The sequence below is a fragment of the Trichoderma gamsii genome (genome assembly GCF_001481775.2).
Source record: "Trichoderma gamsii strain T6085 chromosome Unknown Scaffold_3.2, whole genome shotgun sequence".
NCBI lineage: Eukaryota > Fungi > Ascomycota > Sordariomycetes > Hypocreales > Hypocreaceae > Trichoderma > Trichoderma gamsii.
This window is the reverse complement of record NW_020171340.1, coordinates 483,889-506,824: the sequence shown is the minus strand read 5'-3', so window position 1 is coordinate 506,824 and position 22,936 is coordinate 483,889. Positions and strand designations below refer to the sequence as shown.

The 22,936-nt window shown below is 52.6% G+C and overlaps 5 protein-coding genes across 5 annotated transcripts; 3 read left to right on the top strand and 2 right to left on the bottom strand.

Moving 5' to 3' along the window:
* Positions 1-9,070: 9,070 nt before the first annotated feature.
* Positions 9,071-11,272, top strand: TGAM01_v201165 (hypothetical protein; the record flags this gene model as incomplete). Its single annotated transcript, XM_024548702.1, has 2 exons — positions 9,071-9,162; positions 9,412-11,272. The coding sequence occupies 2 exons, from the start codon at positions 9,071-9,073 to the stop codon at positions 11,270-11,272; spliced, it is 1,953 nt and encodes a 650-aa protein (XP_024406518.1).
* A 1,185-nt stretch (positions 11,273-12,457) lies between these two features.
* Positions 12,458-13,577, top strand: TGAM01_v201163 (GTP-binding protein SAR1; the record flags this gene model as incomplete). The annotated part of the gene is made up of 5 exons (XM_018805399.1): positions 12,458-12,476; positions 12,636-12,739; positions 12,926-12,965; positions 13,070-13,135; positions 13,237-13,577. 5 exons carry the CDS (start codon positions 12,458-12,460, stop codon positions 13,575-13,577), a joined length of 570 nt encoding a protein of 189 aa, XP_018661308.1.
* Positions 13,578-14,746: 1,169 nt separating this feature from the next.
* TGAM01_v201164 (STE/STE20/YSK protein kinase) lies at positions 14,747-17,320 on the bottom strand (the record flags this gene model as incomplete). Its single annotated transcript, XM_018805398.1, has 1 exon — positions 14,747-17,320. The coding sequence occupies one exon, from the start codon at positions 17,318-17,320 to the stop codon at positions 14,747-14,749; it is 2,574 nt and encodes an 857-aa protein (XP_018661307.1).
* A 1,143-nt stretch (positions 17,321-18,463) lies between these two features.
* TGAM01_v201162 (endonuclease G, mitochondrial) lies at positions 18,464-19,522 on the top strand (the record flags this gene model as incomplete). Its single annotated transcript, XM_018805397.1, has 1 exon — positions 18,464-19,522. The coding sequence occupies one exon, from the start codon at positions 18,464-18,466 to the stop codon at positions 19,520-19,522; it is 1,059 nt and encodes a 352-aa protein (XP_018661306.1).
* A 567-nt stretch (positions 19,523-20,089) lies between these two features.
* On the bottom strand, positions 20,090-22,383 carry TGAM01_v201161 (polyadenylation factor subunit 2; the record flags this gene model as incomplete). The annotated part of the gene is made up of 3 exons (XM_024548701.1): positions 20,090-21,733; positions 21,793-21,908; positions 22,302-22,383. 3 exons carry the CDS (start codon positions 22,381-22,383, stop codon positions 20,090-20,092), a joined length of 1,842 nt encoding a protein of 613 aa, XP_024406517.1.
* Positions 22,384-22,936: the final 553 nt, after the last annotated feature.

Here is a 22,936-nt window from a genome sequence, read left to right as displayed (position 1 = left end):
TTTGGATATATCGAATGCCGGCTACACTAATTTATTATTCAAAAGAGACACAGAGACTTAGACATCGGTTAAACAACGCCTTACAATAAGGAAGATGTATTGGTAGCAGTCAGAGTAGGTACAAACATGTTAACAAACGTCTTTAGGAAGCTGGTGAAACAGACGATTGAATATGTGTGCGTGTGACTATAGACAGCTACTCAAGCAAACAGATAAGCTTGATAAATGGGAGTTGAATTATGTGACCACAACATGTGTAAATAGGCTCAGTAATTGAATTGCATCATTGACAATCTGGGACGTCATTTTCTGAATGGCCTCACGCGGTAACATTCACGAGTTGGCGTGAATATATCGATTAAGATAAACAACTAGAGATTGAACTTGAGCAAGCCAGGTTGGAGGCCGCATATGGTACAAGTGATTGCATGACTGAATTTGTATTAGAATGCTTCCATCGACATTACTTCCTGCTTTACGTTTGTGTCAACATTCAATGACGAAGGTAACGTCAACGGCCATATCAAAGTAATAGCTAATCTATTGTACATTAGACATGCCAGAGGGGGATCACACGCAAGGCAAGCTCGGCATGGATATACACCAATTACACTACAGGAATGCGGCATAGTAGCTGTAACTCTGTCTCCAGTGACATTTCCCATCTTTAAATGTCAGTTCATTCTGTTCAGCCCTCTCTCTGGTCTGGAGGGGTCCAAAACGCCGTATTATCCAGAAACACCGTGGAATGGGGTAGCTTCTGTAGGGTGCCACAAGCAGCTGCAAAGGCCTAGAATTCTGTGTGGCCATATCCTGTTAGCTTTTGTTTCCCGCAACGCTCGGGAAGCATAATTCGGCCCCTACGCGGTATAAGATTTTTACTCGGAATGGGCTGCGGAAGGCTTCAAGGGGTGGCAGCACACCCAAGCACAATTTTGACTTTTGCGTTCAAACTCTCTCCCTTTGACTCCGTTATCGCTGCCACTTTGCTGCTGTGCCGCACCAGAAATGCCCAGAGCCCATGTGCGACAGCGCGGTATGTCAACTAACTCATCTGTGTAAGGTAGCACGCCTCCATGTATGCGTTTTACAAGCGCCAAGAGAAGGGTGTGACTTCGCATCAAGTTGCCATTGCTCACGAGTCGAAGCTAAGAGACCTAGACTTCTGGATAGATAGACATGTCTCAGATAAACATTTGTCTCAAAGAAGCTCATAGTCTAATGTGATTTGGGATTCACACGAGCCCCCTTTTCTTTACACGAGGGCCTTTCTCTGGCCTCGGGCGTGAGATACCAATCAATTCATGCATATACGGAAAGTCTGTATACGCGCTTATAGCCAAACTGTATTTACGAAAAGGGAAGCAAGCTGAGCAGCCAAGTATGCAGCCTCACCTTGCAAGGTGGACACCAAGAAAGGAAAAATTTTTAAAGCTCTGTCGTCTAGAGGAAAAATTTCCCCAACCCCAACGTCTGTCCCCATGCGCCAATTAATTCTTCGCTCCCCTCCTTCTTGAGAAACTTTTTTTTCTTTCGTCTTTATTAGAGCCCGCTTAGCCGCTAAGAGGGCGGCTGTCGTCGGTGGGCTGGGGGCCCCCATTATCGGAGCGATCGTTTTACTAGCGAGAATGCGAGGAAAAAAAATTGCTAGGACAAATTTTCAACGACAAGCAGTCGGACCAGAAAGCTAGCGGCTGGCTTAGAACCAAAAAGTCTGCCACTGATTGACGATACACTGTGTACCTTGCCGGATTTTTTTCTATTCTGCGATCGCTGCACCCCTAGGGGCACGAAATCATAAAACAGCCCGAGGAGAGACGAGGCCGCTAACGCTGGTGTCCGGTGTTTCTCCAGCCATCGAATCTCCAAGCTTGAGGAACCCCCACTGATATCTACGAGCTTGTAATCTAGCTTGGTGAAAAAGTGATTAATTCGCTCTTGGCTTTGTCTCAACGAAATTTGCTGTCTTGGCCAATCCCCGGAGCGCAATTGAACATGCAAAAAGTCAATCATGTCTAAGACGGCCGAAGGAATTGGTTCACACAGCCTGGCCTAGGCTGGTCCTCCTATTTTTAAGCTTACACATAAAAGTAATAAGACATTTCAGCCTTGGCGTTGACCGGGAACGACAAGAACACATGTCTCATCAAATTGAGATGATGTCTCTTTACCCAAGGCCTCGATTATTGCTTAGGAAACATTCAAAGACATGTGCGGAGGAGGAGCACACTGTCCACCTTTGGCATACGACGGCTTGTGTTTTCTTAGATAAAGGTGCATAAGCTGTGTACGGGGCACAAGTGCGGAGTACAACGAGCTATCCATCTTGCCAGATACAGACGCTGCGGCCAGGTTGTATGTGTCAGTACGAATCACAGCAACGTACAGTACTCATAGAAATTAGTCAATTTACCAAGTCACCGTATCAAACCGGCGTCGATGCGTCGAGGGAGCTACGGCAGGTCCCTTACCTTTACAACGGGCAGTACTGCGAGTACATGCATGCGCTAATATTAAGGGGACTTGCAGCTGGTCCGTATCTGGCCATGGAGCCATTGGCTGCTGCAGAGCGCGTAGTTACCAGACCAAGCACATAACGGAGCACAGCTCCGCAGCTCACCAGTATCTACCGCGGCCGAAAAGGGCTGTTGATGGCTCTTTGGTTTGGCTGCTCATGCACGGCCCTGACTCTCACCGCCGACAGGAGCAAAGATGTGCCGCCGAATGAGCACGACTCGGGCATGCCTGAGGCTGAAAAGCGCTGCAAAGTTGCTTCTCCGCCTGCTTCTAGCCGACGTTGACCCGTGGACTTCCCGTCCCGCACCTCCATGCTCCACGGCCTTTTTCGAGATACGTGGAACGCTGAGGCGAAACGCCTTGATCCCATTCGCGCCCTGTGCCTGTTGGATGGCTTACGCTTGCGCCTCCAATTGGCCGCGCCTTTACGAAACGCCCTACCTAACCTGCGCATGAAATGTGCCTGCCAATATATCGCGAGCCCTCTGGATCGAAGCGACGAGGACGCTTTGGGAAGGGCTTCAATATGCAGCATGCAACGGACATGTCGGCCGAACCACTTGCCAATGTGGCGTCACTCTCGCAGCCCTGCTGGTGATTGGGTTGTCAGTTGCAGCTCGACGGGCAGCGTATCTCCTCAATTACGAAGAGTTGCTTCCTTTGGCCCAGGGCCCTTTTTATTCTTCGTGGTCATGGGCCATTCGTTCTCGAAAGACCTCAGCAAGAGAGAGAGAGACGATGCGGGGTTTGTGCATCTAGCCGTGGGGTTTCTGAACCACATTAGTGCGCTGGACCGACTCGTCGTATTTCTGCGAGAATTGACGATACCGCGCAAAGCGACGTGGTATGTAGCCATTTGCGGCTGGGCAGTCAGTTCGTGTCGGGCTCGAGGCCTATTCTGGCGTAGAGCTGCCTCCCAATGGCTGCTGACCCGATGGCGCTGACGAACAATGCGAGTCTGCTCTCCAGGACCCCCGCGCTGCTGTCCAATTCGGCTGCATTGTGTGTTTATGTGGCAACTGTTGGGCTCACAGTACAACGATCCTGATGATGGCGACTTGATACCCAGTCGGCGGTTGGCCTCCTATTAATGGCCGATTCTTCGATTTGCACTTACACGTTCAAACTAATGTACCGTATGACGATTTGTCCACTTTGGGAATATATCAGGACCGCTACCTTACATCCAAGCCCTCCTGCCGATCTAAATGTGCCCAAAATAAGGACGGATGTGGCGGCGGGTTGCAGCTCGGAAGGGATCAGCTGCATACTCCGGCTCTGACGGTAATCGGGTTGCTGTCCTGTCTATATTTCCCTTTTTCGTAAATGGCGATAATCCTGTACCGATGGGGATTCCCAATCTACTACAGTCTGCGCCTTGGATGACATCCATGCTGCTTCCCGCGTTGATTGCAAAGCGAGGCAGCAACCAGACACGAAGAATGCTGCATGCAGCCGGGTGATGGGATTATGCTGCTCGGCATACATCCGGGGCATGATAGGCGAGGCAGAGGCAACGTGGTGGTTCCATTTGGTGTGTCACTTGGCGATTCGCATGCGTTCAACTGACTGGCGGCTGCAACATGGATTGTCTCTTGATTAAGGGGGGTAGCATTCCAACAGCCTGATCGACCCTTCTAGAGTCATGGCAAAGCAACTTTTTGGTTCCCCGATCTGCGATCAACAGGAAACGCATCAGGTTTGCCATTGTCTGGCAGGAATTTGGCGTCATGGTGCAGTTTTGCTGGCGATCGCCGTGTGGCAGTTCCAGCCTGAATTGGCCCAGCATGACTGTCAGTGGGCAGCGCGCCACGCGATGACAAACCTGAGTGGCGCATCCAACCAACCTGCCAGCGTCTCCTTTACTTGCAAGTGCAAGTATGGGGTGTGGAGTGGCCTCTGCATGCTAATGTACGTGACCTGATCGAGTAGGGGTCTTTCATGCACGTCGGCATATTACGGCACTAAACCCAATGCCTCCCCCTTTCCTACCTCTGTAAGCGGGATTCCCGTGAGGCGAGGTGCAGCGCCGGATGGAGCGAGGCAATGCGCGTAAAGGGGCAGCGTGCTGACTTGCCTCGGCAGCCAAGTACCGTCGCGGAATCATGCTCTTTTCGCCTTCCGGCAGTCAACTCGGCAGCAAGACAGAGGCCAATTGACAATTCAGGGTCTCCTGTTCACGAGATGGAAGCTGCAGAGAGGGAGACCGGGCAAACACCGGCAGGGCCGAGCCATTGCGAGATACCGAGGAGGCCAGCGGCTCCAGCGGCCCGCGAGACAAAGAGGAAGAAAACATTTTTTTCTTCTCTCTCTGCTTCCTACGACGGGTCTGGAGCTAGTGAAGCGTGTCTGTTGTCTATTCAGGTCTGGACTCTCGACCGTATGCTACTCTGCTCGCAGGCCATCACAACAGCAGCTGGAGTCTTTGCCACGGCTCTCCGAATCCGGCCGTGGCCAGTGGCGCTCGCGCTTCGCTTCAATCGCAGGATTTTGAATTTCCGTGTACTGTAGAGGAACTCTGCGACTGTCAAATTGGGTAATGTCGACTGCAGAGCAACGTCGTACCGAGACAGTGCGATTAGCATCAGAGCAGCATGCAGAATGCTACTCAGTGCGGACGGCGCCCGTCCCAAAGAATCATAGCCACAGGTCAGAGCTGCAGGCTTGCACGGCCTTGGCTCGGTTGTGGCCCCGAGAGTCCCTCACAGTAAGCCTCACAGTGAAGCGAAACGCCTGCTAAACCGTCTGCAGCGAGGTGCATATGGCCTACTGTACGATTATTGAGCTGCCGCGGGCTGCGGCTGGACCTGGCAATGTTGAGTGAGCATGACCTGATTGGACACATCCACAGGCCACCATTCATTGGCCAATTACAAGCACAAGCAACAAGAGGTCTCCCATCTGGCATTGAGCACTGGCTGTACTTGCGTATACTTGAAGCACGGAGTGCGAACTCATACAAGTAAGAACAAACACGGGGTGCCAATCAACAGGCTTTGCGATATATGACGGCACTGTGGTGTATTTTTAGGCGCGGATGTGAGCTTCGCCTGCTGACGGTCCCCTGAGCGCAATGAGGATCATCCTTGTTGGAGCAATCACGTCTCTGCCTTCTGTTGTTCCATCAGCGTTCGAAATGTAGACGGGCGAAAGGGCTGACCTACAGTACAGCCCACAACACCAACACGGTCCATTTCCAGCGGGCGGTGAATGGATGGGAATCATGCCCATCCGCCTTGCAAGCGGAGCCTCGCCCTCGCTTGTGATGCTCTCTGATCAATGAATGGGCGCACAGCTGCTGCCCAGCTCCAGCTCCAGCTCCATCCAGCACGCAAGCAAAGACGACCCTAGCTCACGCGCCAAATGACCCCAGCAGCTTCGCGCTAAGCTCTGCTGGAGCGGCTTTTTTGTATGAGGCATATTTTGTCTGCCTGCTTGCTTGTTTGTCAGAGCAAAGCCTACAGTACAGTATGTGGCTTTCTCTCAGAATGGAGAAGTCAATTTAGGAGAGCTTCTTGGCGAGCTAGCCTCCCGTCATCATTGTGATGCTGCGCTATGAAGAAACTTGCTTATGCCCTTCTATGCGTATTCGATGCCGTCTTAACGCTTTATGGCAGCAAGTGACTTCATTCCTCCACCGCTGGCTGAGCATCAACGACGACATAATGGGCAGACAGCATCTGCGGCACGCGAAGCTCCTCTCTTCAATCTCCTTGATCTCTCTCGTGTTACCTATGCCAAGCACTTGGGATATTACCGGTATTAGATTTGCCAAGGGCGATCTCTGTTAAGCGGTGGAATTCGACAGATGGATCAGTTCTCGCTTGTCGTTGCAAAAGGGAGAGTGCTATAAACAGACATCCCTACTGGTATACACACATGCATGAATGCTCACGAGAGAGAGAGTGGTGCTGATATGTACATGACTTGAGGTGACTCTGGGCATGGGCATGGAACGTAGCAGCCGGAAGTACTGGCTGTAGGGCAACAACTTACAAGGCCAAGGTCACAATCCTCGTATTTTCGATCCATATTCGACGAGACACGTTAGTGAGAGACATGTCTTGTACGATATATGCTTAACACAGGAGCCATAGTGCCAGGGCTGCTGGTCAGTTAAGCGACAATCTGTGAGACATGCAAGGCGAGGCGAGGCGAGGCGGAAATTTGCAAGGTACGGAGCATATACCGCGATCCCTTCTTGTACTGCTTTGCCTGCACGCGTACGGGGCATGTACCTACATACGAGCTCTGGGACCGATCGGGCCCCGGGAGTCGCTACGGAGCAAATATGGTGGATGGTGGATTATGAGCACGGAGCAGCGATTGCAATGCCAGCATACGCATATAGGCATGTACATTTCATACTTGCCGGTCTACACGTACACGGCAAGCACCTCTTGTAAGTGCTGCATGGAGCTGAAGCTGAAAATCCCACGGAGACGCTGCCTGCTTCTTTTGCTCCCGTGCATGCCTTTGCGCGCTCCCCTGACAAGGGCATCGACGCTTTACTCTTTGTCTGTTTATTCGATGCAGATGCGAGCGGGGAAGCGAGCGGCACATCGAGAGAAGAGCTTCCCATCCCTTGGTTCTGCTCTCATTTGCGTGGCCCCCTCCAATCCCTTGAGCCTCAGGTCGTTGCGGCTATCGACATTTGACAGAAGGCTGTGGGAATGAATCCAGTTAGTGGAGGGCCATCAGCTCACCCTCCACCATCGGATGCCCTATTTTAGCATCAACGATGCGCGTTGCATTCGCCAGGAAAATAAAATAGAAGAAGAAAAAAGGCCCTTTGGCCGCATCATGACGACACCGACGATGTGGATGGACGCTTCTGAATTAGTGCTAGCGCTGGCTCGCAGGCTGGATTCGAGTTCGATGGGCTATTTCCGGTCTAACAGCGCGTGCTGCCAGAATTGTTGCTGTGCTGGATTGTACAGTGTAGGTGCTCGTGCTGTAGCGAAATGGAAATTTCGCTAGCCCGCGCTGGACGCAGAAAATTGGCGCCTGCGCATAGATCGGCCGCTTGATCGCAGGCTGATGAGCGGCCAGCCCAAGAAAAACCACTCAGTGGCTCTTCATTTGCGGAACCCCCCTAAGACCAGCGCCCACACCCCCCAAAGGGCGCCCAAAGGGCGCCCACCCATCGCTGCACTGTGACTGTGTGGTGCTCAGGTGCCTTGTGCTCTGTGCTTGTGCAGCCCACTGTGCGCGAGCCCCGTGCCTCTGTCGGCGCGGCTGCAGCGCCCGCACACTGTGCCCGACCCCCCCCGCTGCGCGTTGTTTCTAGTCCAGGTGCGCTTTGCAGCCGTCCAGAAGCGGCACGAGGCCCTCAAACAGGACGGCCTCGGCGCGTGCGGACTCTGCCCTCGGCACTGTATGGGCTGCAGGTTTTGCTGTTGCTCTCTGGGGCCCTGATTTCTCATCGCCGGCTACTCTGCGCTACTGTAGATATTCCGTTCCCCAAATCCCGATGTACTCCGTATGAGCAGCAGCGTCTGATGCTTCGGTGCTAGTGTGCAGTGGCGGCAGATCAATTAATTATCCCTCACCTTTTTCGCTTCGCTGCCTTCTCTTCGCCGACGCTCGAACTGGTTCTTCCCGCCCGCGCCTGTTCTTTTTCTTCTTGAGTTGTTCCTTTTGCTGCTACGCGTGTGTGGCGCTCGTCTCGCTTCTTTTCCCTCGCTGCTCCCACCCCCCAGCTCTCATCTCCAGCTCTCTCTCCTCCAGCACAGCACTTGATACAGGCGCGAACAGCGGCACGCAGCGCTCATCACACACAGCGTCTGCATTGCATGTCTGAGACCTCGGCCGCCTCGATATCCAAATCCAACATCTCCCAAGCATCGGAGATCCCTGCATTGGCGTCTACACACACCCCCTACCGACCTCCCGGCGTTCTGTCGTGTCAGGTCCGCCACGCCACATCTGGAACGGACGTCATCCGGAATCTGCCAAGAAGCCTCCTCTGCTCGATAATCACACCCCCCTCTGGACCCTTTTTTCTTCTTCTTTATTCCAGCCTGCGTTGATTCGTCCTGCGAGTGTGCCCCCCCAGATCACCAGAGAGCGTTGCTAAAAGTGGACTGGGCCTGCCACCCGCTTCTTCGCATTCACTCTTATACCACACTCGCGGGCCCCAAAAGCCCTTTTTTAGTCTTTTTCACGTCCACGTCCACGTCCACTGCCTCGATACTCGACTCTTTGGATATTGAATATGTTGGCTTTGATGTTATAGCATCGCGGTCCTCAGGGACAATTTTTTGAAGAGACCTTGTTCTCACGAGCTGGAAGCCTTGTGTCGGCTTACACGCTTCGCCTTGCTACGACACAAATCCTTCATACGCCCCTCCAGAGTTGAAGACGACGACGCCTTACACTCGCCTCTCAGTGTCTCTTGAACTTTTGGATTAATACCAAAACGGGACATTTGACGAAAGTCCTTGTTGTCATTGCTGGACCTCTTTCTCTCGATCTCGACATCGAATCATCAACTCGCCTACTATAATTCACTCACACAATATACATCTTCAGCCTCACAACAACAGCGACCATGGCAACTCTTCCAACTTCACATCACCTCGAGTGGGCGACGCAAGGGTCAGATCTCATTGAGGACCCCGACGAACCGCCAGAAACTCAGCTGTATATGCCTATACCCACCAAGGCTCTTCCGTTCCAGAGAGCGCCGATTCGTCAACAGCAGGTTGCGTCTTCGCTGCTGACTCAGGCCATCATGGGACAATCAGACGAAGAGGATGCTCACGTCTTCCACCCGTCCAAATCCTACAGCCAACGCCGCCGTTCCATGGTCAGCAATGCCAGTATTGCTTCCACCGCCGATTTGACCAGTGACACTGGTCTTACCAGTCCCTCTCGAACAAACACCCCCAGTCCGCCTCTCCCCAACCTGTCGATGCTTCGTCTCCACGGTGCCGGCGAGCAGAAGAGCGGCCTCTTTGGCAACTTCTTCGGCACTAGACGAGTAATTGAAGAGCCTGTCAAGGAAGCTCCTCGAAAGCGATGCATCCAATTTGCTTGTGCCGCTAAGCCTCAAGCTCAGCCACAAGCTGCTCCTGCAGCAGCCGCTCCTCCTGCTCTCATGCTCAAGACGCCTGTGGCAAAAGATGATGCACCAAAGCGAACTTGCATCAAATTCGCATGCACGGCCCGCCCATCGTCTTCGCACAACACTTCTCCCAAGCCTTTTGAGCCCTCTACTCCTAAGAGGAGCATGACACATCCTGTCCCCATCTCTCCTCGACCAGCCCCTGCTGAAGCAGAGTGCTGCAAGGCCTCCCTCGTTCGACCTCGATTTATTCGTGCTTCTTCCACGGATCTCATCAAGGATGGCTCCCAGTTCCACGAGTTCGCCAGTGGCATGGCTCGCGAGGATGACTGGATTCGCCAAGAGAACTCCACTCAGACCAAGCTTACTATTTCCGACATCCTGGTCAAGGAAAACTTGATTCGCCGCCTGGGAGCTGAAGCTGAGGAGGAAGCCGAACAGGAAGAGGCGGAAGAGGATGAGGCTGAGACAGCCATGGATGAGGATGATGAAGACGAGGACGAGGATGACGAAGCCGATGAACTTGATGACCTAGACTTGGATGAGGACGACGAGGAAGATGAGGATGAGGATGAGGACGAAGAGGACGACGGCTCTGATGGTTATCACACCGACGAGGAGACTGGCTTCGCTGATTCCGACGAGGAGGACGACGATGACGAGAACATGATGATGTGGACTCCTCGAGTTCCATTCATCCCACGCCAGGTCACTCCTCGCTTGGCTCGCCGACTCTCCATCAACGACCAGCAGTCGGATGACTCCATCGGCTCCCGACGCAGCCGTCGCCGTGCTTCCAAGGCTCGACCCATTGGACCTCAAACCGAGGCACCTGACTTGCCTGACAGCACTGACTTTGTGTGCGGCACTTTGGATGAGGATCGACCCGTCGAGGATGCTTACCTGTCTTGCCTCGCTGCCCGCAGAAACGAGAAGCTTCGCATCATTCCTCAGGACATTGACCCTAGCTTCCCGGCTTCGGACCTTGACGAGGAAGATGAGGAGGATATCTATGTGGATGCTTCCGAGAGCGATGGCCACGCGTGGGTGCAGGGGGTCATGGAGGATCTCGGCAGCGAGACCGACCGTGCCCGGAGAATGCGCAAGAATGGCAACACATCTCCCCGTCGTCTCCGCTCTCCACCCCCTAAGCGACGCGGCTCTCCCGCTCCCAAGCCTCGTGCTCGATCTCCCGCCCCCAAGCCTCGTGCGCGCTCCCCTGCTCCCAAGCCTCGCGCTCGCTCCCCCAAGCCTCTTTTTGACCGCCAGTCGCCTCGACGACTTCGCTCCCCGGCTCCCAAGGCTGTGGCCATCGCAACCCCGATCCAGACTCCCAGACAGGGTGCACACGCCAATTTCCAGCTGGCCGGTCGCCCTGGTCTTACCCACACAAAGTCCCTGCCCAGACCTGCGGCTATGTTCCGTCACCAGAAGCAGTCCAAGGGCTCAAAGACCTCATCCGACACTGATGCCCACATTCGTAGCGCCATCGATATTGTCAAGGGTCTTGAGAAGAAGCGTTTGCGCCGCAAGGAAAAATTCTTCCAGAAGTACTGTGATCGTGCTAGACGCGGACAGATCCCTGAGCGCAAAACAATGCTTCCTGGTCTTGGTGCCGAGCGCATGCGAGAGCTCGGTCTGCTCATGGCCGGTAAGAAGGGTCCAGACTACGTCCTCTCTTGCTGAGCAAAAAATTCTTTCCTTCATTTTCAACGCATGGAAATGACATACACATAGAAGAGGAGTTTTGAGCATTCTGATAGGAATGGGTTCCACAGTCCCATCGTTTGTTGGGCGGCGTTTTTTACAATACCGTTTACGCACTCGCTTTCATACAAGTCCTATATACCCAAGTTGTTTTAACAACCTTCCTTACTTTCACTTGATTATTTCCTTTAATTTTTCTTTCTCACGATTTTATGACTTATATAATTGCGTGATCTTTCATCTTTCGGAGATGGCTCTGGATGAATAGAGAGACTCCTGTATATACTGAAAAACAGTACACATCATCTGTGGCTACAGTGGGATACCCATACCTGGGGGAGGCTTTTTGTCCTTTTTTTATATCTGTCTGCTTTTAGGATACACCCAAGAGGCCGCATTTCGGAATGCGGACCTCTCAGTTGGCGTTGGTCGGCAAGACGCTTCCTTGTGAGAGAAGCCGTCGGTTGATATTACTAGATAGTAATACTGCAGCGAGATTCCAAGACTCAAACTTTATCTGCTCTATACTTTTGAAATGTGACATGTGTTGTGTGGAGAAATTGCTTACTACTTTGATGCCACGTAATCCTTCTTGAACGTGCCAGAGCTACCGTCTGCTGTCTCTACTAGATACTGTCGATTTTCGTAGTGCGGCCAACTTTTTTCGATTCCAACATCTTTTGGCGATATCACATGACAGCATCTTCAAGTCACGCCATGACAACCACGATACTCTCTTGTTTCTCCTGTTTCGCCATCAATTTTCGTAATGGCAGCTGATCAAAGACCACTAAATCACTGCAGACGCCTACCTGCAACTTTGACTTTGCCCAATTGTCAAGGGCGCACCTTCGCCACATGATTTCCGCTCATGTACCTATTTTTTGGTGCCTGAGCAACAAGGCATGTCACGTGTCTCGATGGCCCGCCCAAAATAACAAGGCGGTAAAGCAGCATCGGTTGATTGTCCTTTCCCGGACCCGATCTAGCTCGCATCGACCATCGTCACAACAACTTTCCTTCTGCTCTGCGAACTTCAGCCGAGTAGCCCCATCGCATCTTTCTTTCTTATACCCTTTGCCTTTTTCCACTCTTCCTTTTTCTCTTTTCCATTTGGCACTTCAAATTGTGGATTAAGAAATACAAGATACTAAATCGCCCAACATGTGGATTGTTAACTGGTGTATGTATTCTATTCTATTCCATTCGCCCCCCCTCCGTCAGCGCAGTCTAATCGCTTTCGACAACCGCCACCTTTTTTGCCCGCATACATGCGCGATTGCGTTACAGCGATGGTAGAGATAGAGGCTGACTTTTTTTCTCCTTGTTTCTTGAACTTTAGTCTACGATGTGCTGTCCTCCTTGGGGCTGCTCAACAAGCACGCCAAGCTGCTCTTCCTGGGCCTCGACAATGCCGGAAAGACCACGTTGCTTCACATGCTGAAGGTACGTCGCCGATAAGAATGACAAGGGGGCTTGAGACAGGGGGGATGGATAGGAACGGACGATCACTGCAGCTTTTCTACAGTGGATAGGCTGTTGCGCATGCGATCGATTATGACGATGCAGGACATCCATTAAAACGGGCTATATGCGAAATGATGATGTTCTAACATGATGGGATTGCTATAGAACGACCGAGTTGCTATCCTGCAACCTACTCTTCACCCTAGTAAGACTGCCGCCCATTGCCATCGCGAAATATGAACCGACGGCCTTCTCTACTTGCTCCCTTTTTCTTTCTTGAAGAAGCCTCTTTTCTGACTGATTATTTAGCTTCTGAGGAGCTTGCCATTGGCAACGTTCGATTCAACACTTTTGATCTGGGTGGTCACCAGCAGGGTATGTTTATTGAATTTACAATCCCTTCCCCTTTCTCCAAACCTTGAACTCTACGCAGTGTAAAAATTTCTATGTGCTTACCATATCTCCACCATCTCTAGCCCGTCGTATCTGGAGAGATTATTTCCCCGACGTCAACGGTGTCGTCTTCCTTGTCGACGCCAAGGACCACGAGCGATTCCCCGAGGCCAAGGCCGAGCTCGACGCCCTCCTGTCCATGGAGGAGCTTTCCAAGGTTCCCTTTGTCATTCTGGGTAACAAGATCGACCACCCCGACGCCATTTCTGAGGATGAGCTGAGACACCAGCTGGGCCTGTACCAGACGACCGGAAAGGGCAAGATGCAGCTGGAGGGCATCCGACCGATCGAGCTGTTCATGTGCTCCGTGGTGATGCGACAGGGATACGGCGACGGTATCAGGTGGCTGTCTCAATACGTTTAAGTAAGAGAAGCGAGGAGTGTGTACGCCGTGGGAAGAAAGAACGCTATGCTGGGAAGGATATGAGGTCACGATCTATATGTAGTGACTCCCGGTGATGACACGATTACTAAGAAGGCAGAGGAGAAGAGGCGTTGGGCCATGAAGAGTTATTTTATGAGACTCAGCATACTCTATTTTTAGGCGAAACCTTTTTTTATTTTGTTTTGGTTGTGAAATTTAAATTTCTATTGCTGATCTCGTGCTGAGTCTTTGTTTTATTTTCTCATTTCCTTTCCTTTCTTTTTCTTTCCTGCTGCTGCTGCTGCTCCTAAAGTGTATGACTATTGATGGCAGGATAGTGCTCTCTATACGTAATGGATGTTGTGAATGGATGTTGGGAGATGCTGGCATCGTCATGGTGTATTAATCAACGGCAATGTCTTTGTTTTCAGTCAATCTAGCTATCTAGTATCAAGCCAATCTCAATTCGACTCATGCTCCAGTAATGCTAATAGACCCAGTGCCATGGATACATGGAAAGAAGTGCCCCAAATAAGAAAACAGACCCCAGCAGCCAACGCTCTTATATCGACTAACGCGTACGCTCTTGTCTCTATTCAAAAAAAGAAGAAAAAGGGATAAAAATACAACCAAGAGTAAAGTCAGGATATAAAAAAAACAAGACAAAACAAGAGAAGATAACATTGAGTTTTGCCAACATGCTAAAAACAACAGCTGTAGAAGAAAAAAAGGTAGTGAACAGTCATAAATAATGCTGATGCTGATAGATGTTTGCTTCAGAATTCATTAATAAAGCCAGATGAAAGGAAGAGCAAAAAATGAAGAAAAAGAAAAGGTAAGCTTCGCATGCTCTTTGGGAAAGAAGGAGAAGAAGAAGAAAAAATTAAGCAGGTTCCTCCTTTTACTTCATGTATGTCGTAGAAAAAAAAGAGATGGCTTCGTCAGAAAACGAGAAGTGAGAATATTATAAATAAGGGCACTATATTTTTCTTGCTTTTCTTCTCTCTCTTTCATCTTGCCAATCAGAACGCAAAAAAAGGGGTATATGCATAGGGCGTGTTTGCGTATGGGCTGTTGTTTGCTATTCGGCAATAGCATAGCGGGTAAAATCGCATCTTTGGATAACGAATAAATAAAAAAGCGTAGAATGCAATGCAATGTAGCGTAGATTATGTTTCTGCCTCCACTTCTGCTTCTTCCTCTTCCTCGTCGTATTCTCCTTCTTCTCTTTCTGCTGTAGGGGTATCAAATGTTTTTAACCAATCGTTTGCGTATAAGAGGTGTTCCCTCATACTCGATATCATGAGATGCAGTTCATTCTTCAAGTCTTCCTGGGAACCCAGCCCCTGCAGGACGTTTGGTGAGGGAGCACCAGGAAGGGGTGGCATGGAGCTCATGAGGGAGTTTCGAGCGCTCGTCATGATTCCCAGGCCAGACGGCTCCCACGCGAGATTTGATCTCTCGTCAGGGGTCGTGGGAGTGCTTTGCAGGTCGCTCGGCTGGCGCGTGAGAGAAGGAACCGATTCCATATCATCATCAATATATAGTGAGGGTTCTCTCGTGTTGATGTCTGCGTCTCCAGTGTCCGCTTCCAGCTCTAGGTCGAACGCCAGCGATCCGTGGACTGAACCAGATGAACGATTGTGAGAGCTTGGCACGAACGAGTCGGGACCACTATAGCTGATGTCATCCGTCAGAGAAGCGTCAAGATCAATGAGACTCATGGCCGATTCACGATTGGCCGCGGAATTCATATCGTCGTCTTGATGGACTATAGTTGGATAGTCCTCATTATCGCTAAACATGTCTGGATTAGGGGTAGAAGTAGCCGTGGTGGGCGTCATGGCAGGGAAAGTCCACTCCGTGGTGTCACGTTTACTCGTTGGAAATGACCACTCTTGGGTGTTTCGCTTCTCCTCTGTAGGGAAACTCCACTCCTGAGTATTTCGTTTCTCAGTGGTCGGGAACTTCCACTCCGTCGTCTCACGCTTGTTCGAAGGAAACGTCCACTCCTGCGTATCTCGTTTATCTGCCGTCGAGAATGACCATTCTTGAGTGGCGCGCTTGGTTGGAAAGTTCCAATCCTGGGTCTTTCGTCGCTCATCAGCGGATCCGCTGAGATCGATTGAGATGGGCCGCGCAGCTGGCTTGATAGTCTCCTCTTCAAGGCTAGGCAAAAAGGGAGTGTCCATTTCATCCATCGCAAGATCAAGATCAATCAATGATTCGCGAGCTGCTGCTGGTGGTTCCGGGTTGGAATTTGGAGTGGTACTCCGGTTGGAGTTGGGGTTTGAAGTTGGATTCGAAGTAGGGGGCTTTGGTTTCCTCTGTGTTGGCGGTGCCGAAGTTGGAGGCGGCATTGGTATCCTGCCATACCAGGCCCTCGAGTTCTCTCCATAGTTGGTGATGGTGTAAGGGTCAAAGACTTTCTCTAGAGGAGCCTTGAGCTCCTTCATGGTCGGGGGCGGTCGCCTACGACGACCACGCTGCATTGGCCGTGCCGTCCGTTCAGGTTCAGGGCTAGAAGCAACGCTGGGGTAGTAGTCAGGAGTAGGCACACGCGGTTTCGCAGTGTTTTGGAACATGAGCTCGTCCACCTCATCGAAATTCCCAAAGTCCCATCCGCTTTGACGCACGGGCGACCGATCCATTCGAGGTCCCTGGGCGCCACCAGCCGAGAACAGCGACTGTCTGCTCCCCCCCTGCGATTCCCAGTACTTGTAATCAGCCACCAGCCTCGACAGGGAGACAGTTGGATATCTGTCCTGCGTATTGAAGATGTACGGGTGTCGTTGGATCTCCTCGATGGGCGGCCGGCGCTTGGGATCTTCGACCAGACAAAAGGCGATGAGGTTCTTGAGGTTTTCGGAGAATCGGTCGCCCTGCAGACGAGGCTGGTGCTGCTTCAGATAGGCGCCAAACTGCTGGATGTTGATCCGGGCGGTGGCGTTTGGCGGCAGGCCGTTGGCGATCTCGTAGGCCATGGACCCGAACGCCCAGATGTCGACCTCGATGCCGTAGGCGACGTGGGGGTCGAAGAGCTCGGGGGCCATCCAGTGCAGCGTGCCGGTGATGGTGCTGCGCTTGTCGAACTTGGTCTCCATGATGCCGGCGACGCCAAAGTCGCACAGCTGCACGCCGCCAGCCTCGGTGATGAGCACGTTGGCGCACTTGATGTCGCGGTGGATGATGCCCTGCTTGTGCACCCAGAACAGCGCCTCGGCCACCTCACGCAGAATCGGCACGATCCAGCGCTCGGCCAGGCCGCTCGTGGGCCGCATCAGCGACGCGACGCTGCCGCCGGCGCAGTACTCGGTCACCATCCACACCGACTGGCCGACCAGGTGCGTGTCCAGCACGGCGTTGACGTTGCGCGCGCCCGTGTTGCTCAGCAGCTTCAGCGTGTTGACCTCCTTGATGATGTCGCCCAGCGTGTCGGCCGCGCCCGGCTGGATGCCGTCGCCCTCCTCGATGCTGATGACCTTGACCGACACCAGCTGGCTGGCCTTTTGCTTGTTTGTGCTGCGCGCCTTGTACACGCGCCCGAAGCTGCCCTTGCCGATCAGCTCCAGCAGCTGGTACGGCGGCGCCTCTCGCTCGGCCGCGGCGCACTCGCGCAGCACCAGGGCCTGGGCGGCGCGCGCATCCTCGATGGCCTTGTGCTTGGTGGCCGAGATGCTGGGCGCCGACGTGAAGCCATTGCCGTTGGGGAGGCTGCCGGCCTTGAGGGGCGGGTAATGCATTGGTGATGTGATGCCGTCGCAGTCGTCGTCGTCGTCGCTATAGGGGGCTCGCCCGCATTCCCAGCGTCCTCGGTCCACTGGAGCCTAGCCCGCGTGCGCTGTAGCAAGTTGAGCTCACTGCACTGCGGCCAGAGCCACAGCGTGTCGGTCTAGCAGGATTAGCGAGTCTGAGACGCCCGTCAGGCGGGGGGAGCTAAGCAGGCTGCGCTTCCACCTGCCTCCCAGTCTCTCGCTTTGTGGTTTTCCTCGTGCTCTCGTGTTTCCAGTGTTGGCGGGTTTGAGTTTGCGGTGGACGCAGCAGCAGGTTTGAACGGAGGGAGAGGCCCCGAGGCGTGACAGATCTCGGAGGCTGCGCGCGGGACGAGATATTCCAGAAGCGAAGCGTTTCCCAGCACAGGGAACAAAAAAGCAAAGGGGAGAAGGATGGCGATATAACATGAAATGAGAAAAGAAACAGAAGGATACAGAAAATAAAACGAAAATGGAAAATGAAAATGAGAAACATCCATGGCAAATATAAAACAGCTCCGTACGCAGGCAGGAAAAAGCAGAAACGCACCCCTGGCTTATGCCACATAATGCTGTCAAATCAATAAGCATGTTGTAGCCCCTGGCCCGGCTTGGGGGGGCAAAAACCGCCCAAGGCCAGCCGCTAACCCTGAGGCTTTCACAAGGCTCCGCTAAGCTAGGCGTGGAACCCGAGGACCCTTTGGACGGCAAAGCCATGCACTTAATCTAATTTTTTTTTTTTGCACTATACCAGCTTGATAAACCCGTGCTCGTGGTTTTGTGGCTATCTCTTTTTGTCTTTTTTTCTCTCAGCCTTGCCCAGGGGTCTCGTGGTCTCTCAGCCTGGTCGACAGACGACGTCAGTGGTTTCATGGAGAGGCGTCGCACGGGAGCACATGCGCAAGTGCTGTGAAATCGCCTAGACCCCTCAAGGTGCACGTCTTGAGATACGATTTGAATCCCGTGAGCGGCCTTGGACCTAAGCCGTTGCCTCGTGCTGGGTTTTCTTTTCGAGCTATACTTGACGTACTGCTGCATTCTCGAGGGCGGTTTCTATTCTCTTCTCTTCTATAACTAACTCGCCCCGTGATACAAGTATATGCACATATATATCGTCCATATATAAAGCCCATCATGCTCAAAACGTCGGTGGCCATAGCCGCCATCAGCGCTGGAGGAGGCGCCGCTCTCACAGCCGCTCTCTACTCTCTCCGTCCAAAAGACAGAATCGCAGACATGGCCGCCTCCTCCTCCTCCTCCTCCTCCTCCTCCAGCTCTCTCGCTTCCACCGCCATCGTCTCTACCCCAACCGCCGTCACAGCCATCCCCGCCAACCAAGTCTTTGGCGGTAACCCCGGCGGCGCTCCTCACCCCATCGTCCCCGGCCCAGCAGCGCCCGTCAACCCCGGCGGCCTCTTCGAATACGGCTTCCCAGGCCCGGTCTCCGACATCGCGACCCGCGCCGCCCTCATCTCGAGCTACGACCGCCGCACGCGCAACCCGCACTGGGTCGTCGAGCACATCACGCCCGAGTCGCTCGCCACGCGCGGCGGCGACCGCAAGAACAGCGTCTTCCTCGAGGACGCCGGCGTGCCCGCAAAGTTCCGCGCCCTGCTCAAGGACTACTTCCGCAGCGGCTACGACAGAGGCCACCAGGTGCCCGCCGCCGACGCAAAGTGGTCGCAGGGCGCCATGGACGAGACCTTCTACCTCAGCAACATGTGCCCGCAGGTCGGCGAGGGCTTCAACCGCGACTACTGGGCGCACTTTGAGGACTTCTGCCGCCGCCTGACCCAGCGCTATCCCTCGGTGCGCATCGTCACGGGCCCGCTGTATCTGCCCAAGAAGGACCCCGTCGACAACAAGTGGTACGTCAAGTACGAGATGATTGGCACCCCGCCATCCGTCGCCGTGCCCACGCACTTTTACAAGGTCATCTTCGCCGAGGACGGCCGCGTGGGCGGCAACGTTGCCGTCGGCGCATTCGTCCTGCCAAACGCCCGCATCGACAACGCCAAGCCCATCACCGACTTCGAGGTGCCCCTCGAGGCTGTCGAGCGTGCCAGCGGCCTGGAGTTTGCGAACCTGCTGCCCATGCAGCGCAGGAGGAGGCTCTGCGCCGACACGACTTGCGCTTTGGTTATCAAGGATTACAGCGAGAGGCAAAAGACTTTTGCTAAGAGCGCTAAATGAGTGTCGGGGATTCGCTTATAGGGGGGAAGATTAAAGGAATGTTATCAATGATGAGATCAACGCCTTGGGGATGAGACTGAGTCACGAATGTTACGAAATACCCTCATTCACGTCTCTCTCTTTTGTCCTACCTCCACGAATGACGTTTGCTATTATCGATCAGCTTGCTTTTCCTTTCATCGGCAATTGCGTATCGCTATAGATTGAGAAGCCCAGCCATGATTTGCATTCCCATCACCACATCACCACAGTTACATAAATAGACAGCCAGCAACAGCAAGTGGCATCACATAGCACATCGTATATTAGAATAGCACATCAGATAGAAATCAGATATTCAAATTTCCCCATGACCAATCGCTGTATATACCCTTTTTGAAATCCTTCTTGTTAAAATGCTAGCGGAGTAAAAATAACGATTAGAGAGTTATGATCCACTGAAACGATCAATCTCTTCAACGAGCTCGATAAAAAGGTCTCCTTCATAATACAATCCCCAACCCATCAGAACGCCATAAAAGGAAGATATTGACCGACCAACCAACTAGCTTTCCCATAGATCGACAGTTACCGGGCGCGAGTATACTTTCCATGTCGTTGCTCTTGTCGAAGGCTCTCCTCTTGACTTGGGAGTGGTATGCGTCGACGGTCCGAGTCATTGGGATTCATCGGTGGAGGGATGGGAAGCGGAAAGTTGCCTGGCAGCGGGGGTATACCTCCAGGCGGTGGGATTAAACCCGGAGGAAGAGATCCTGGAGGTGGCATGGGCACACCGGCTTGCTGCATCAGCTCGAGCAGCTTCGCCGGGTCAGGAGGGTTATGGAGATCCAGACCGGGCAGTGGAGGCGGCGGTGCTCCATTAAAGCCCGGAATAGCGAAAGGGGGAGGCGGAGGCAGAGGCGGCGCGGCTGAGCCAGCACCAACTCCAGGCACAATTGGAGGCGGCAGGATGCTTGAGCCGAGACCAGGGACGGCACCGCCGCCCAAAGGTAGTCCGGGAATGCCACCAGTCAAGCCGGGAACAGTAGGCTTTTGCGCGTCTTGGTCGACCAGTGCGTCCATCTCGTCCTCCATCTCACGCTGCTCTTCCTCCTGTCGCTGGCGGCGATTGCCACGGCGGTCCCAGGTTCCTTGCGCCTCGGCAGCTGCTTCGCCAATATGATACCGGTCCTGGAAAATCTCCGTCTCGCCAGGTCGAGCACGGCCCCAGAATCGAGTGATACGATCATTTGACCCAGACGCGAGAATATGACCCTGGGGGTGCCAATCGAGAGACCAAATAGCATAATCATGAGCGAACGGAACCCTGTGCGTAGGCCATATTGACTGGGCAGGAGTTGATTCTGGGTCAAGGCTGTCATAAGGAGCGACAGTCAAAGGTTGGCCGGCCGGGGGGTTTGGCGTATCTAGCATGTAATGGAAGAGTGAACCGTCCATGCCACCCGTAGAGAGCAGATTAGCATGTATAGGATGGAACGTCAAGGTCGAAATGTCCTTTTCATGGCCCTTTAATAGCACAATGTCGCGCATCATTCGTAAGTCAAAGACACGAGCTGTCTGGTCTCGTGCTGAGGTGGCAAAACATCGACCGAGCTTTTTCTCAAACAGGACCTTGGTAATAGTGCTCTTATGACTATGGAGAGTAGTCAGTGCTCGCGCAGTACGAGGATCCCAAAGCTTGACCAGGTGATCCTTGGATCCGGAAATGATTAATCCTTTAGTAGGGTGCCAGTCCACAGACTTGGCATCCCAACCGTGGCCTTCAAGCTTGAGCTCTTCCTGGCCAAGAGCAAAGTCGAAGATCTTGAGAGTGGAGTCGTCCGAGGCAGTGACAAACTTGGAGTCGTTGGGGCTGAATGCAAGGTCCCGGATGGGATCTGTATGAGCATTGATACTCTTGACGTTGTTAAAATTTGGCTGCCAGTACTTGATGACTCCATCATGGTCACCCGAGATCAACCAGTCGTCGCTATGTGAGTATTCCAGGGCTCGGATGGCAGAGTCGTGAGCCTGCATGATAGTCTCAAAATTGAAGCCGGTGCCGTTCCAGAGAGTGAACTCGCCGCTAGTCGAAGCCGTGAGCAGTCTGCGTCCCTCTGGGGTCCATCGGACGACATTGATAGGGTGTTTGATCTTGTTCAGAGAAGAATGGAGATGCTTGGCCGGGATAGAATCAGCTGGAAACACTGGCCGTCCTGCTGGTGGAATCATCTCCAGGGGCGTTAGTTTTATTCTTTGTAGGCATCTTTGGCATGTTTCTTGCTTCTCACATCCACAATGTAGCTTGCGCTTGGACGCTCCCTCTCACCCGTGTAGCCGCCTCTGTAGTTGGGGGCGCGGTCTCGCATCCAATGGAGGACGCTGGCACTATAGTCCGTCACAGGTCCTGTTGGCAATGCAATTAGCCCATTGAATGAGACGGTTTTCTTTCTTATCCGCTTTCAGATACCCTTCTTTTTGTCGTACATGGTTCTGGCGTACATGATTCAGCCGAGGTGAGCTCGCAGCTGTCTCTAGACATGAAATTATGGGAATGTAGATATCTCGACAGGACACTTGCCCAAGCAGGTTTATGAGTCAAACGATTATGCTATACAAGCGTGGGGACAATGCAAGGAAAGAACTATTCAATGATATCAAGTGCCGTGGGCAATTGCTGCCTTGAAGCGTAGTTTCAGGTCGAGCAGTGGATGCCGAAAATAGACGGGCAGGCTCCTCTAGCGGTAAAAAGACAGAGAGTGGGAATAGAATTACACAAGTAGAGCAAAAGTAGACTCACTTCGACCTCGTACTTTCATATATGCGCCATCTTGCCCACCACCTCCCCGATCGCCATAGTCTCCACGAGGCTCATAGGCCATCGTCGCGTTTCGACCGTCAATTGATGATCATACACCGTGATGAGTGTTAAAAAGACGAGATTGAGCGCAAAATTCGAGTATAGATTAATAGACGTGAGAAGTAAATGGATGCTTAGTCAAGATCAACCAAGCCTTATTGAAGAGTTTGTAGAGCTGCCAGTGAAGATGAAAGTCTCATTCTGAGAGGCTCGCGCTTTGAGAGCTCTGATAGAGCGCTGGCGAAACGCAGGCTTTGATTGGGTGCAGGTCATGTGATGCATAGAAAGTGATGTCTTAGTCAGCAATCCTCGAACTCACCAACACACGCATATTGCATCTGAGAGCCGCAGAGTACCGTCTCACATCAAGTCGTATAACGTCGCTAGTTCTTCCTCTTACTGAGTTCCACAAAAACCTGTTTCCTGCTAGCTGTTATATCAAAAGTAACCTCTTCATGTCTTGCTGCTGATGCCTCACAAGAAAGGAACACGTTTTCTGTGGTGCATTGGTAGCTTCAGAATCTGGCCTATCAGATTTCAGCTGCATCGTAATCTGCTAGAGCCCAGCGCCTCTT